This window comes from Saccopteryx leptura, chromosome 11 (genome assembly GCF_036850995.1).
Source record: "Saccopteryx leptura isolate mSacLep1 chromosome 11, mSacLep1_pri_phased_curated, whole genome shotgun sequence".
NCBI lineage: Eukaryota > Metazoa > Chordata > Mammalia > Chiroptera > Emballonuridae > Saccopteryx > Saccopteryx leptura.
Genome location: NC_089513.1, coordinates 58,582,556 through 58,598,722, shown reverse-complemented (window position 1 = coordinate 58,598,722; position 16,167 = coordinate 58,582,556). Strand labels below are relative to the sequence as shown.

At 39.5% G+C, this 16,167-nt stretch overlaps 1 protein-coding gene across 2 annotated transcripts in view; it reads left to right on the top strand.

Annotated features, from left to right (window-relative positions):
- The window catches only part of PIEZO2 (piezo type mechanosensitive ion channel component 2), a 496,788-nt gene that overhangs the window by 396,256 nt on the left and 84,365 nt on the right, over positions 1 to 16,167 (top strand). For both annotated transcript variants that reach the window (XM_066352258.1, XM_066352260.1), the window contains exons 20-26: positions 3,586 to 3,762; positions 4,053 to 4,178; positions 5,548 to 5,748; positions 6,430 to 6,634; positions 6,749 to 6,850; positions 7,994 to 8,159; positions 14,499 to 14,742. In XM_066352258.1, coding sequence (XP_066208355.1) covers positions 3,586 to 3,762; positions 4,053 to 4,178; positions 5,548 to 5,748; positions 6,430 to 6,634; positions 6,749 to 6,850; positions 7,994 to 8,159; positions 14,499 to 14,742 — 1,221 coding nt within the window. The remainder of the gene's footprint in view (positions 1 to 3,585; positions 3,763 to 4,052; positions 4,179 to 5,547; positions 5,749 to 6,429; positions 6,635 to 6,748; positions 6,851 to 7,993; positions 8,160 to 14,498; positions 14,743 to 16,167) is intronic.

The following is a 16,167-nucleotide window of genomic DNA, read 5'->3' as shown; positions in this document are numbered from 1 at the left end:
AAAAAAACTTAGTTTTATGTAAATTTCTTGTACTGTTTTTATACTTAATGCCTTAAATAAATAATAAAAATAACAAAGGGAGTTAATGTCTTAGTATCCTTAACAGAATTTGCTTTCTAACATCCCACTTGCTGATTACCGAGGAGGAGGAGTAATCTAGCTGGTCAAAATATTTTATTTTATATTTTTTAATTGATTTTAATTTATTGTGTTTACATAGATTCTAGTGTTGCCCTGAATGCATCCCCCCTCCCCCATATTCCCCTCAACATCTCCCTTACCCCACTCCCCATTGCACCCTCCTCCCTTCCCTTCAGGTTTATCCCATCCTCTCATCTCCTTCCCCTCTGTCCTCTTTTCCTCTGGTCCCTTTGATCTCTCCTCTGTCTCAATTTCGTTCCTCAGTTCCATTTGTTCATTGGATTCCTCAAATGATTAAGGTCATATGATATTTTTCTTTTTCTGCCTGGCTTATTTCACTTAACATAATAGTTGCCAGGTTCATCCGTGTTGTCACAAAAGGTAATATTTCCTTCTTTTTCATGGTCCCATAGTATTCCATTGTATATGCACCACTGCTTTTTAATCCACTCGTTCACAGACGGACACATGGGCTGTTTCCAGATCTTCGCTATTGTGAACTATGCTGCCATAAACACAGGGGTGCATTTCTCCTTTCAAAACAGTGCTATGGTGTTCTTGGGGTATATTCCTAAAAATGGGATAGCTAGGTCAAAAGGAAGTTCGATTTTTAATTTTTTGAGGAATCTCCATACTGTTTTCCACAGTGACTGCACCAGTCTGCATTCCCACCAGCAGTGCAGGAGGGTTCCCTTTTCTCCACATCCTCACCAGCACTTATTCTGTGTTGTTTTGTTGATGAGCACCATTCTGACTGGTGTGAGGTGATATCTCATTGTGGTTTTAATTTGCATTTCTCTAATGATTAGTGATGTTGAGCATTTTTTCATCTGCCTATTGGCCATCCGTATATCTTCTGTGTAGAAGTGTCTATTCATTTCTTTTGCCCATTTTTGATTGGATTATTTCTCTTCCTGGTGTTGAGTTTTATAAGTTCTTTATAAATTTTGGATAATAACCCCTTATCAGATGTCTTGTCGAATATGTTCTCCCATTGTGTAGTTTGTCTTTTTATTCTGTTCTTATTGTTTTTAGCAGTGCAAAAGCTTTTTTTTTTTTTTTTTTTTTTTTTCATTTTTTCGAAGCTGGAAACGGGGAGGCAGTCAGACAGACTCCTGCATGCGCCTGGGATCCACCCGGCATGCCCACCAGGGGGCGATGCTCTACCTATCTGGGGCGTTGCTCTGTTGCAGCCAGAGCCATTCTAGCACCTGAGGCAGAGGCCACAGAGCCATCCCCAGCACCCAGGCCATCTTTGCTCCAATGGAGCCTCGCTGCGGGAGGGGAAGAGAGAGACAGAGAGGAAGGAGAGGGGAAGGGGTGGAGAAGCAGATGGGCGCTTCTCCTATGTGCCCTGGCCAGGAATCGAACCCGGGACTCCTGGCAGAAGCTTTTTAGTTTGATATAGTCCCATTTGTTTATCCTGTCTTTTATTTCACTTGCACGTGGAGATCAATCAGCAAATATGTTGCTGCAAGAGATGTCGGAGAGCTTGCTGCCTATGTTTTCTTCTAAGATGCTTATGGTTTCACGGCTTACATTTAAGTCTTTTATCCATTTTGAGTTTCTTTTTGTGAGTGCTGTATGTTGGTGTTCTAGTTTCATTTTTTTGCAGGTAGCTGTCCAATTTTTCCAACACCATTTGTTGAAGAGACTGTCTTTACTCCATTGTATGCGCTTACCTCTTTTGCCAAATATCAGTTGTCCATAAAGGTGCGGGTTTATTTCTGGGTTCTCTGTTCTGTTCCATTGATCTATTTGCCTGTTCTTATGCCAGTACCAAGCTGCTTTGAGTACAATAGCCTTGTAGTATAACTTGATATCAGGAAGTGTGATGCCTCCCACTTTATTCTTCCTTTTCAAGATTCCTGAGGCTATTCGTGTTCTTTTTTGGTTCCATATAAATTTTTGGAATATGTGTTCTATATCTTTGAAGTATGTCATTGGTATTTTAATTGGTATTGCATTGAATTTATAAATTGCTTTGGGTCAATGTAGCATTTATGCTGGTGAGTGCTTTCTATTTTACCGGGTACTTCTCCATACATTTCACCCTCAACTCCATAAGGCATCTCTTACTACCCTAATATTTCAGCACTTACTTCTAAGAAGTTCCTTGCTTTGGATAGTGTCAAGTAGTTACGTAGAAGAGTAAGAAGAGTAGTAGGTCACAAACTGCCAAAGTAAATAGTGTCCTGGAGTCTCCATGCTTCCTGTGTCGATCTGCAGCCACACAGGAGCCATGCCCCGGAGCCCACAGTGCTTAGCGCCTGGGAGCATGTTTGAGGCTGTCCATGGACTGTGTGCAGTTCTTTTTACCTGGTAATTTTAAATATCCCTAGGGTATTATTTTAACAATATTCAGATGTTATTTTAACAATACCCAGAATAAATGAGTATTCTCCATGGCTGCCATTCAGTGAACTATTCAGTGAACTATTATTGACAGAGAATTATTAAAAATGAGTGAACAGCTCACCTGATCAATAAGTCATTGCCCCCCCCCCCCTCACACCTGCCTCTGGCTTCAGATTCTGTCTCAGTGGCGGCCTGGTCAATTCTCTCAAGACTCTCACTCCCAGGCCAGAACCTTGGGAGGCATTCTTACACTTTCTCCCTTACCCAGCACCCACTCCAAGTCATCAAATCCAGCTAATTTAACGTCCGCCCTCAAATCCATGCATCCCTCCCACTAGCTCTGCCCCACTGTCCAAGTGTGGGCCCTTCGCATTGTTCTCCTTGGGGGGGGGGGTGACAGTGCCTGTGAGCTGGTCTCCTCTCCTCTGGTCTAACCCCCATTGATGCACCCCCATTCTTTAGTTACATGTCACTAAATAAAATGCTGATTGTTGCCTAAAGTTTCCCTATGTAGAGCCCTGCGGTGGCTCACTATTCTCTATTCGAGGGGTTATGAGCCATAGCATGGATTTAAAGGGCTCATCAAAATATGGCTCCCACTGCATCTCCAGCCTCACTACCGCTGCAGTTCAGCACTTTCAACTTCAGAGCCCACAGGTGTTTGTGGTCACCTGTTCCTGCCACGCCCCTTCGTGCTGTCCCGCCTTTGCCCACATACCCTTTACATTGAAGGCACTATTCACCTGTCATGGCCTGGCTGGCTCTATGCGTCCTGCAAGGCTCAGCTCAGCATCTTCTTTTCCAGGAAATGTTTCCTGAAGCTCCAGATTGGGTCAAGGACCCCTTCTGGGTATTCTCTTTTTGCATCTAGTTTATTACTCCTACGTTATATTGACACCATCTGGTTACATATCTGTCTGCCATACAAGTGATTTGTCTTAGCACCTAGGACAATGTCTTATCCATGCTCAGAGCTCAGTCAACCTCTGCTGAACTGAGCTGAATTGAATAAATCATATTGCCATGTTTATGGGTGTTATGCCATGTTATGTATTTTTGTCCCCATTTCTGATTTTATGTTTTCAGGTGTCTGTGTTCAACTATGTATTTTTGATTTCTTGGGCTTTTGCTCTGCCATACGCCAAGCTACGCCGTCTGGCTTCAAGCATCTGCACTGTCTGGACATGTGTGATCATCGTCTGCAAAATGTTGTACCAGCTGCAAACCATTAAGCCTGAAAATTTTTCTGTTAACTGTTCCTTGGTGAGCCTCACAGATGGGGGAATCTTTCTGAGTGGCATTTAGGGAAATAAGGGTGATCTTGAGGAACCTATGTCCCCAAGCACATTCCACCTGGCCTTTAAGTCACCTTGGCAGGTTGGCTATATTCTGACCCAGCATGCTGGGCTCAAGTCTCTATTCCTGATGAGATTTTTCCCTTTGAAATGGGTCTTTCCCTCCTTGTTCCCAATGTTCTTATGCTCAAAACTGAAGGAGAGTATTCAGAACTCTCCTAATCTGTGAAGCCATTTTCTATTTCCTTTTCTTTTCAGCCAAATGAAAACGAAACAGATATACCCCTCCACCAGTTGAACAAGTCTGTACTCTACAACGCTCCCGTTGATCCCACGGAGTGGGTTGGCCTGAGGAAGTCTTCACCTTTGCTCATCTACCTGAGGGTAAAGGCTTTGTTGTGTTGAATGGGTGCCTCTGCCGTTATTTTCTAGAAAATCGCATTTGATAGTAGCCTCATCTTACGTGGCATTGAGAATCACCTTCGAGACAAATGACTAAATAGTAAGATCAGTATCATATTGTGCTGAAAAGAAATTTATCAAGTACTTTGTGATTAATTGAATAAAACATGACAGATAGAGTCACTGGCATATTATAGAACCACTGCAAGATTGAGATTGGTAATATCAGACATTAAACGATATCCAAAATCTATTAAGTTTAAAACAAATTTAGAACACTGTACATAGTATAATCTCTTTTAGATACAAAGAAAAAAAAGGAGTAAAATATACCAAATCATCAGCAATAATTATTTCTGAAAAATAGGTAGAGCATTAAAATAATTTTTTGCTATCTAAATTGTTTCTTTACAGTTTTTAATAGAGGGCATTTGGGGATAATCAAATAAAGAGCATATCTTTGAAAAAGGAATTTTGCAAGCAGTTGTGAGAAATATAATGAAAGTAATAGACTTCAGATTTTTCACATTTTACTTTGATGGATAATCTGAGTAATTTTAGTAATATGCTGACAAGGCACTTAAAAATGAAAAATTTATATTCAACACCTGGAACTTTAAAATGTACTAAACAGCCCATTTTTCTTTGACTGTGGCAGATTTCATTTGACAAACCATATGGCTGATACCATTTCTAATGTTTATAAATGGGATTGACCATCTCTGCCATGTAATATATGAATGATATCTACCATAAAGAGCTGTTTTATGTATAAAATAAACTGATATTTGAAAAAGGTATTTAGAATAGTGTCTGGCGCATATGTTTTTGTCAATGTTAACTATTTTATTATTATTATTATTATTATCATCACTATTGGTATTGTTACTATATTATCTTCAAGCATCTCAATATTGCTCTCTCTAGCCAGATTTCAGAAGTGTTCCAAACTTTCCCCTCGAATGTTTATCCCACTCCTGCATCTCAGTCTGTTTCCCAGGATGTCCTTGTAGAACACTGTAGAGGTATTTTGTACTTCTAGTTCCCAATAAGGTTGAACCGCCTTCCCAAAGTGACTGTACACTTTTTTTCCTGGTGCAGGTGTGTACCTTTTCAGGAACAGACTTTTGTCTGGAGATTCTAGATCTTAGCATTATGTATATTATTCTAATTTACATAATAGAGATAACTCATCTTATTACCAGAAAACAAGGGAAAATGAACATTGATTTCAAGACTGTATTTTATAGAGGTGGGATTTTATAAAGCATTGTCCTATTAGACATCAAGAATGGAATCAAATGATTTATTGTGAGTATTTGGCCTCACCTAGCTGCTTCCTTCTTCGTAGAATAACCTCCTGATGCTGGCCATTCTGGCCTTCGAGGTCACCGTTTACCGCCATCAGCAGTACTACCGAGGGCGAAACAACCTGACGGCCCCCGTATCGAAAACTATCTTCCATGACATCACGAGACACCATCTAGATGATGGGCTTATTAACTGTGCCAAATATTTCATAAATTACTTCTTCTACAAGTTTGGTCTGGAGGTGAGTTTCCTTGTGACACGTTTTCTCTCGGTTTTCTGTGATAATCCCAAGCGCTGCTTTTGGCCAGTTGGCCGCTTGTAGTTTCATTGTGCATCTCCATGGTTACTGACCCTAGGGGTCAGCAGGAGATTCTGCTGAAGGGTTTGCCTGGGCTGATTGGAAGTTTTCCAAGATCAAGTGTCATTGACCCCTTCTAACAGCGAACTCAGCCTCTCTGGACCCCTGTAGTCTTATAGACACATGGATATCCATCACTTGTCATTTTAACTAGTTCCTTGTTAAAAAAAAAAAAAAAAGTGGTAATTTTTTTTTCTGTTTTGTGCATTCTGAAAATGTTGCCTTAGCCAAAATAAACTGTTTTGACCTGGAATGGTTGTGGTAGTACCTGCTTCTTCACAGAATGAATTTTAAACAGTGATTTTCATGAAAGATCATAGCTGTAGTTCTCTTCATAGTTTGCAGTGGTTTTTGTCAATGATGATGTAGTCAGTTTATCCCTCAGAATTAATTTGTACAGTATTTCTGTCTTCAGGTTAAAAAAAAAACCAAAACACCAAAAAGACAAGAGCTAGTGAACATTTACAGAGAAATCCTAGGGATGCCCCTGCAGAGGACTGACACCTGACAGCACTTCCCTTCCCTAAAAACCCAATTTTATTGCCTCTTTTCATCCTTACACAGACCTGTTTCCTAATGTCAGTGAACGTAATCGGTCAGCGAATGGATTTCTATGCCATGATCCACGCCTGTTGGCTGATCGCTGTCTTATATCGACGCAGAAGAAAAGCCATAGCGGAGATCTGGCCCAAGTACTGCTGCTTCCTGGCGTGCATCATCACGTTCCAGTATTTCATCTGCATCGGCATCCCCCCGGCTCCCTGCAAAGGTGAGCGTGCGTCCCCGGGGCACCGCTCTCCCGGCCACCTTTACCCCGCGCGCAGAGGGCAAAGGGCTGCAAAGAAGCATGTTGATTTTGCTCTCACCACCTCCCTCCCTGCAGATTACCCATGGAGATTCAAGGGTTCCAGCTTCAACGACAACATCATAAAGTGGCTGTACTTCCCAGACTTCATTGTGCGGCCCAACCCTGTGTTTCTCGTCTGTAAGTGTTGCAGCCTCGGGTGGGGCCACAGAGCACTGTTATTTGACATTACGTTCGCTAATCCATCTTCATGCGCTATGCATTAGTGCTTTTGCTTCTTCCGCTGCACTTTATAATCATGCAAAAGGCTTGTTTCAATGCATTAATATCACAGGTCCTTAATGGCTTCTACTTGCCCTATTACACTTGCAAAATTAATAAACACTGATGGGCCATAATCGCTTTCATAATTTTGTCTCCCAACACACACATGCCCACCCGACACCCCTTCGCACCCACCTTCCAGAAGGTAGACTGGAGAGGGAGGTCTTAGGTTGTGTGAAGTGGCTGTTTTCTGGCTGCCACCACAGGCTGACCAAATCTGGAGGTAAGACTGCCAGGAAGATGCTACTCAAATTGCCCATGCTCCTGAGCTGGGCCTCAGCTCCCAGCCCTTCCAAGGGCAGACTGATAAACTGAAGGTCAAAGTTACAGGGCCCCACCTAAGACAATAGGGGGTGCTGGGTGCTATGGAAAACCAAAGAGCGACTTCACTGCCTAAACAAATTCAGATTTAATTTAAAGAACAGCAAAGCAACCTGGGCTGGAGGCTGCCAGCCCAGCTGGAGTGAGGGCCTGCTCTGGGCTGTTGGACACAAGAACAGCTAGTCAGACTTCTCCACTCTCGCAGATTGGCCTGTAATTGTCATCTGCTGTCACCTCTCCTTCGCTACAGTGTGTGCACTGGGAAGAGTCTTTGATTACAAATACAAAAGGGGAGTGGAGAGGATAGGAAAAATCAGCAGTGTCTGCTTCTGCCAATGTAAGAAGATAAAGATGAGGAAGGGGCTCAGAGGGTCTCCTCAAAACCTTGGAGAAAGACGAATGCATAGGAGAGCCTTGAAGGCAACAGTTAGCACTTGGCACTGTTCACTCACCCACGTGCAGACGGTCGGAGACTGTCCCACCTTGAGTCCCTGGAATGTCTGTAGTCCCTCTCGCAACACCCAGGGGAAGGAATGTGGCACAGAGCCCCGACCTTGGACTCCAGGAGGAATTTTGGGGACACAGCTCCCTTAGGAGTCAAGGGGCAGCTCACACCGTGCGGGGACTGTTTCTACACGTGCGAACCCAGGTGTCATCGTCTCCCCTCTGTCTTGCCAGATGACTTCATGCTCCTTCTGTGTGCCTCTTTACAACGGCAGATCTTTGAGGACGAGAACAAAGCGGCAGTGCGCATCATGGCCGGGGACAATGTTGAGATCTGCATGAACCTGGACGCGGCCTCTTTCAGCCAGCATAACCCCGTGCCGGATTTTATTCACTGCAGGTGAGGGCAGCGGTCTCAAAGCGCTTTGGTGCTGCCTTTCCCTGAGGGTCGTGTATCTCTACTTCCACTCTCTCTGGCAGTCTTGGAACGTGGGCAGGTGATTGTACACATGAAACTAATAAACATGGGACAAGGTGATTCAGTAATCAGGAAGCTGAGCCTCTGAATTGGAGGTCAATTTCTGCTCTGTCACCATTAACCACACTTTTTTATGCCTCATTTATTTGGTGTGTTTTTTTTATTTATACACAAACTGACATGTACTCTTATACTGCTTTCTGGCTCTCTAGCAGGGATCCCTCCTCCTCACCCCTGGTCCTTCCTCCTCATCCTCTGTCCTTCATCCTCATCCTTCTTGTCTCCGCCTCATCACCCGTATCCAGCAGGCACGGAGGACAGCTGGTCACCGCTGCCCCATGCTAGCGAGCTCCTGGAGCCCTGTCTCCTCCGTGACTGCGCGTGGCTCCCTCTGTAGCATGTTTTCTGCCCTCCTCTGTCTGTGACAGCTGATCTTGGCAGCCTGATCACCCCTTCCACAGAGTTTGTGTATAAACCAAATAAACTTCTCACTGTGAATTCCCTCTGGAGTCTCTGGGTTCCCAAGTCCTCCAAGTTTCTGTCACCTGACACCCCCCTGTGGAGAGCAGCTCCTTCATCCTGTAAAGCCTTTCAGACTCAACTTCACTTTCAGTGTGCAAGTCTGACAAATGGGTGTCTCACACACACACACACACACACACACACGCACACACACATCAGAAGATCCTGTCTGCATTCCAATGTTAAGAATGGACTGAATCATTAGCTCTACCTGCGATGATCCTGGGAAACAGAAAAAATGACATTTTGTCAACTTTTCTTGGGTGTGAAATCAAGAAACAGTGTAATATATTTTAGGAAAAAAATACGAAAACATTTAAGTGTTGAGGATGGTACTCTAAAAAAAAGTAAAATTCCAAAGTTCACTTAGCTGACATTGTACCTTTAAAGCACAGTTTATTGTCTAACAAGTATGTCAAATGCAGTGCATATTTCATCCAGAGGTTACTTATTAACCCGTACAAAATAGCAACTCATTAATCAAAGAACTGACCCCTCTTGGCTCCTCTGTGCTTCTCTTCAAACCTGGGAAGAGAAGCAATCAAAGCAAAACCTCTAAAACAAACAACTCTAATTATGCAGGTCCAGGCGTGACATCTGTCAGTGTCGGAAACTGCGCTAGGGAAACTCTCAGCAAGGCGACTGAGCCCTGAGTCTGCCTCACTTCCCTCGGGAAGGTGGAGCGGAGGAATAGCTCCCTAAAAAAGAATCTAGAGCAGGGGTCCCCAACCTACGGCCAGAGGGCCACATGCAGCCCCCTGAGGCCATTTATCCGGCCCCGCCGCACTTCCGGAAGGGGCACCTCTTTCATTGGTGGTCAGTGAGAGGAACATAGTTCCCATTGAAATACTGGTCAGTTTGTTGTTTTAAATTTACTTGTTCTTTATTTTAAATATTGTATTTGTTCCCGGTTTTTTTTGTTTGTTTGTTTGTTTTACTTTAAAATAAGATATGTGCAGTGTGCATAGGGATTTGTTCATAGTTTTTTTTTATAGTCCGGCCCTCCAACTGTCTGAGGGACAGTGAACTGGCCCCCTGTGTAAAAAGTTTGGCGACCCCTGATCTAGATTCTACCCAGAGATGGGCAAAGACAAGAGTGTTGGACAGAGCATACGAGCACCACGTGGCTGTACCTGCTTTGTCAGACATGTGGCTGTCTCAGCTCCAGGGAGAGCCTTTTATCTCTAGTAAACCCTTTACATCTAACATGGAATTGTTTAATCTCTTCATTCCTCAGTTATCAAAAAATATTTTTTTATTTTAATTTTATAATTTGTATTAGTTTCAGGTGTATAACATGGTGGTTAGACAATTATTTAATTTACAAATTGATCTCCCTGATCATTCTACTACCCACCTGGCAATATACACGGTTAGTACAATATTATTGACTGTATTCCCTATGCTGTCCTTTACATCTGTGTGACTATTTTGTGGTTTCTTACTGCCTTCACCTTTCTCACCCATCACCCCCAACTCCCTCCCATCTGGCAACCCACAGTTTGCTCACTGGATGGGTCTCTTTCTGTTTTGTTTATTGATTTTGTTCTTTTAGGAACCACATATACTAAAATTATATGGTATTTGTCTTTCTGTAACTGACTTATTTCACTTAGCATGAAACCTTCTACTCCAAATGGTAAGATTTTATTCTTTTTTATAACTAATATTCCATTCTTTACATGTGCCACGTCTTCTTTATCTAATCATCTACTAATGGGCACTTGGGTTATTTCCACATTTTGTCTATTAGAAATTACTGCAATGAGCATAGGGATGCATTTGTCTTTTCAAATTAGTGTCTTAGATTTCTTTGGCTATATAACCAGAAGTAAAATTGTTGGGTCATAAGGTAATTCTATTTTTAATTTTTTGAGGAAACTCCACACTGTTTTCCACAGTGGTTACACCAGTTTGTAATCCCATCAGCAACGCACCAATGTTCCCTTTTCTCCACATCCTCACCAACACTTGATTGTTGATTTATTGATGATAGCCATTCTAACAGGTGTGAAGTGATACCTCATTACAGTTTTATTTTACATTTTTCTGATGATTAGTAACATTAAACATCTTTTCATATGTCTGTTGGCCATCTGTATGTCCTCTTTGGAGAAGTGTCAATTCAGATCTCCTGCCAATTTTTCAATGGGATTATTTGCTTTTTTTGGTGTTGAGTTGTATGAGTTCTTTACAAAGTTTGGATATTAAACACAGATGTGTCATTGGTGAGTATCGATACCCATTCAGTAGAATGTCTTTACGTTCTGTTGATGGTTTCCTTTGTCATGCAAAAACGTTTTACTTTGATGTAATCCCATTTGCTTCTTTTTATTTTATTTTCCTTGCCTGAGGAAGTATGTCAGAAAAAATGTTACTAGGAGCAATGTCAGTTTACTGCCTATGTATTTCTTTAGTATTTTATAGTTTTTGGTTTTACATTTAAGTATTTAATTTATTTTGAGTTTATTCTTGGATATGGCATAAGAAGTCTGCCTACTTTTATTTTTTGCATGTATCTGTCCAATGTTTCCAACACCATTTATGGAATAGAGTAGACTGTCTTTACCTCATTGTATGTTCTTGACTCTTTGTCATAGATTACTTAACCATATAAGTGTGGATTTATTGCTGGGCTGTCTATTCTGTTCCATTGACATATGTGTCTGTTTTAATGCCAGTACCATGCTGTTTGATTACTATAGTTTTATACTATAGTTTGATATTAGAGAGCATGATATCTTCAACTTTGTTCTTCTTTCTCATGATTGTTGTCATTATTTAAGGTCTTTTGTGATTTCATATAGATTTTTGGATTATTTGTTCTAGTTCTGTGAAAAATGCCATTGGTATTATGATAGGGGTTGCATTGAATATATAGATAGCTTAGAGTAGCATGGACATTTTAATGATGTTAATTTTTTTTTATCTATGAGAAACATATATATGTTTTCATTTATTTGTATATTCTTCAATGCCTTATAATTTTCCTAGTACAGGTCTTTTACCTCTCAGGTTAAATTTATTTTTAGGTATTTAAATAGTTTGTTTTTTTAAGTTTATTTTTCTGATAGTTTATTATTGGTATAAAAAATACAACTGATTTCTGAATATCAATTTTGTATCCTGTTACTTTACTGAATTTATTTATTTAATAGTTTCTTGGTGGAATCTTTAGGGTTATGAATTGTGTCATGTCATTTGCAAATAGTTTTACTTCTTCCTTTCCAATGTTGATGCCTTATATTTCTTTTTCTTTTCTGATTGCTGTGGCTGGACATCCAATACTATGTTGAATAAAACTGTTAAAAGTAGATAACTTTGTCTTGTTTCTAATTATAAAGAAAACATTTTTAGATTTTTCCCATTCAGTATGATGTTATTTGTGGGTTTGTAATATATGGCTTTTATCGCATTGTGGTATGTTCCCTCTATTCCTACTTTATCATAAATGGATGCTGGATTTTGTCAAAAGCTTTTTCTGCACCTGTTGATATGATTTTGTTTATGTGATGTATCACCATAATTGATTTGTGAATATTGAACCAACCTTGCATCCCAGGAATAAATCCTACTTGATCATGGTGTATGATATTTTTAGTATATTGCTGAATTCCGTTTGATAATATTTTGTTGAGGATTTTTGCATTACCTTTATCAGTGATGTTGGCTTATAACTATTTTTCTTTGTCTGGTTTTGAAATCAAAGTAATGCTGGAATTGTGCTTAGGAGCCTTCCTTTCTTTTGAATATTTTGGCATAATTTGAGAAGGGTAGATGATAATTCTTCTTTGAATGTTTGATAAAATTGACCTATAGAAGCCATCCAGTTCAGGTCTTTTGTTTGTTTGTTTTTTTATTACTGATTCAATTTTGTTGATAGTAATTGGTCTGTTCATGTTTTCTGTTTTTTCTTGATTCAGTCTTGGAAGCTTATATGCTTCTAGAAATTTATCCATTTCTTCCAGGTTGTCAATTTGTTGGCATATAGTTGTTCAAAGTGTTTTCTTATAATTTTTTGTCTTTCTATGGTATCTGTTGTCACTTCTCTTTCTGATTTTATTTATTTGGGTTCTCTCTCTCTCTCTCTCTCTCTCTCTCTCTCTCTCTCTCTCTCCCTCTTTATGACTCTGGCTAAGGGTTCATAAATTTTGTTTATCTTTTCAAACAACCAGTTCTTGGTTTCATTGACCTTTTGTATTGTTCTTTTCAGATCTACTTTTCTATTTTGTTTATTTCCAATTTGATCTTAATTATTTCCTTTCTTCTACTCTCATTGGACTTTGTTTGTTGTTCTTTTTCTAGTTCCTTTCAGTATAAGATTAGATTATTTATTTAAGATCTTTCTTGTTTCTTTAGGTAAACCTATATGCTATGAATTTCTCTCTTAGGATTGCTTTTGCTGTGTCTCATAGATGTTAGGTCATTGTGTTTTCATTTTTATTTGTCTCAAGGTATCTTTTGATTTCTTTCTTGGTCTCATTATTAACCTATACATTGTTTAGTAGCATTAATTTATCCTTCATGTGCTTGAGTGTTTTTCAGTTTTCTTCTTACAACTGATTTTTACTTTCATGTCATTGTAGATGGAGAAAATGCTTGATATGATTTTAATTTTTTTAAACCTTCTGAGATTTGTTTTGTGGCCTAACATGTGTTCAATTCTGGATAATGTTCCATATGCACTTGAAAATAATGTATGTTATGCTGTTTTAAGGTGAAATGTTTGGGAGATATCAATTAAATCCAGTTGATCTAGTGTGTCATTTAAGGCCACTATTTTTTTTTTAATTTTTAATCTGGAGAGTCTGTCAATGAGGTATTAAAGACCCCTACTATAACTGTATTACTGCTGATCTCTCCCTTGGTGTCCATCAATATTTGCTTTACTTATTTTGATGCTCCTGTGTTAGGTGCCTAAATGTATACAAGGTGTATATCCTCTTGTTGGATTGATTTATTTATCACTATTAATGTCCTTTCTTGTCTCTTATTATAGTCTTTGTTTTATAGCTTCTTTTACCTTCCATTTTTATGGAATATCTTTTATTTCTTCACTTTCAGTCTGTGTATGTCTTTTAATCTGAGTGAGTCTCTTAAAGACAACATGTGGATGAGTCTTGCTCTATTTATTCAGCTGCTCTATGTCTTTTGATTGGAGCATTTAATGATTTATGTTTAAAGTGATTATTGATAGGTATATAGGTATTTTGTAGGTATTTCCATTTTATGTTCCTTCCCCCCAACCCCTTTTTTTTCCTTAAAGAAACTCCTTTAATATTTCTTGTATTACTGGTTTGGTGGTGATGAATTCCTTTAGCTTTGAAAAAAAAAATTCTTAACTGTTCTCTTGCTCCGGGAGGCATCTGTATTTTAGAATATTCTTTACTCTTGCCTCCTATAGAAAGAGAGGACTTTTCTGTACTCAAGTAGTAGACATAAAATGTTGCTGTTTTTGGAAATGTGGCCCAAATCAGATTTGATAAACATGCACACAGTTTTTTTTTACAACTTATCTAACTTACCTATTCATCCAATACTATTTCAATGAAGATTTGTTATAGATCAGGTGGTGCCAAATGAAAAGTGAAGAGTTCACAGTATGACTTGTTAAGTGGAATCAAATTTATAGTAAGTGCTCCTATGTTAAAGGATTCTGCTTTTCCCGTAAAGCAGAATCTCCCAATTTAATTTTTTGTTTTTGTTGTTGTCCTTTGATGGTTTTGTTTTGTTTTCCAGATCATACTTAGACATGTCCAAAGTGATCATCTTCAGCTACCTCTTCTGGTTTGTCCTCACAATCATCTTCATCACCGGGACAACAAGAATCAGCATCTTTTGTATGGGTTACTTGGTGGCCTGCTTCTATTTCCTACTCTTTGGGGGTGATTTGCTATTGAAACCTATCAAGAGCATCCTGCGTTATTGGGACTGGCTGATTGCATACAACGTTTTTGTGATTACAATGAAAAACATACTGTCAGTAAGTGACTCCCACTGTGTAACACATTTGTGGTTGCAGTATAACAGTAAACAGTCTGTTCAGCAGTTATTAAAAACCCATTGTCCATCACACTGCTCTCTTAATAGCCCCAAATGAGATGCTGCAAATTCAGAATTCAAAAACCATTTATTAATTTTGCAATATTAAGCAGAATACTTTTTGCTTATTCTCACCATCTCAAGGTCACATGATGAGAGGATATACATTCATAGGAATAAATTCTAAAACACATTTTATTAAACTCTCATCTCTTCTGAGGAATAATTTATCATCATTCTTACTATACTATGAAAGTTCTTTAAAGTCATATCATGTTGGCTAAAAGAAAGAGTTATAGAAGTATTAAATAAAATGAGCATAGTTCTCTATAATGCTGTGTGGGGTAGGGAATGAGATGAAATAGGGTATTGAAAGCGTGAATGGGCCCTGGCTGAGTGGCTCAGGAGATAAAGCTTACCCTGGCATGCCAGAGTTCATGGGTTCGATTTCCCCCACCCCTATCTGGGCATATATGAGATGCAATCAATGAGTGCACAACTAAATAGAACAACTAAATGAAACAATGAATTAATGCTTCTCTTTCTCTCTCCCTCACTCCCTCCACTCCCCTCAAATCATTGGAGAAAATAGAAAGCATGAATGTCTTATGTACACATAAAATGTGGCTAATCACAGAGGCAGTCACAGCTTCATGGCTGCCCTGAGCACAGGCATTCTGATCAGGGTCCAGCTAAGCCAACGTAGAGTTGAAACAAAACCCATCTTTTTCTTCCACAGAGTTCAGCTGCTCTGCTCTTAAAGTTCCATGTTACATAGCACAGTGTTTCCCTCTGATCTGGTAAATAATCAGACTGCCCCCTTCTAATCCCAGAGTCACAAAAACTCTTGGACACCAGTTATTCGTTATTTGTTATTTCAGGATATTGAACAAAAATCTTTCATGAACTGAAGGAGTTAATACATCTCTAGTCAACTCTAACGTAAAGTTAATCCTAGTGCCTGCTACGCCTAGGCTATACCTGATAATGCATTAGAAGAACAGTATATAATGACTTCCTGCTTCTTCCCTCTTAACTACTTAAAGATGAGCTCACCAGTCAGGCAATTTAATTTTGAAAACATTTGATTTTTTTTTGAGAGGGACAGGAGGAGCAGCACTTTCATTGCTGCATTTAGAAGTCTTGGAAAGGAAATCAGTGTAAACATGAGTATGTATTTTAATAATTTATTTTGTCTATAGTCCACTGAAATATTAATTTTGTAGTTGATACTAAAAGTGACTTTTATTTACCACTTTTACCACCAGTATTTGTGTACATTTGGGGTACTATTGGGAGCTATAGGAGAGGGTATGAGACAAGACAAAAGAATACCATTTCATCCTGAAGCCTGTCTGATGATGAG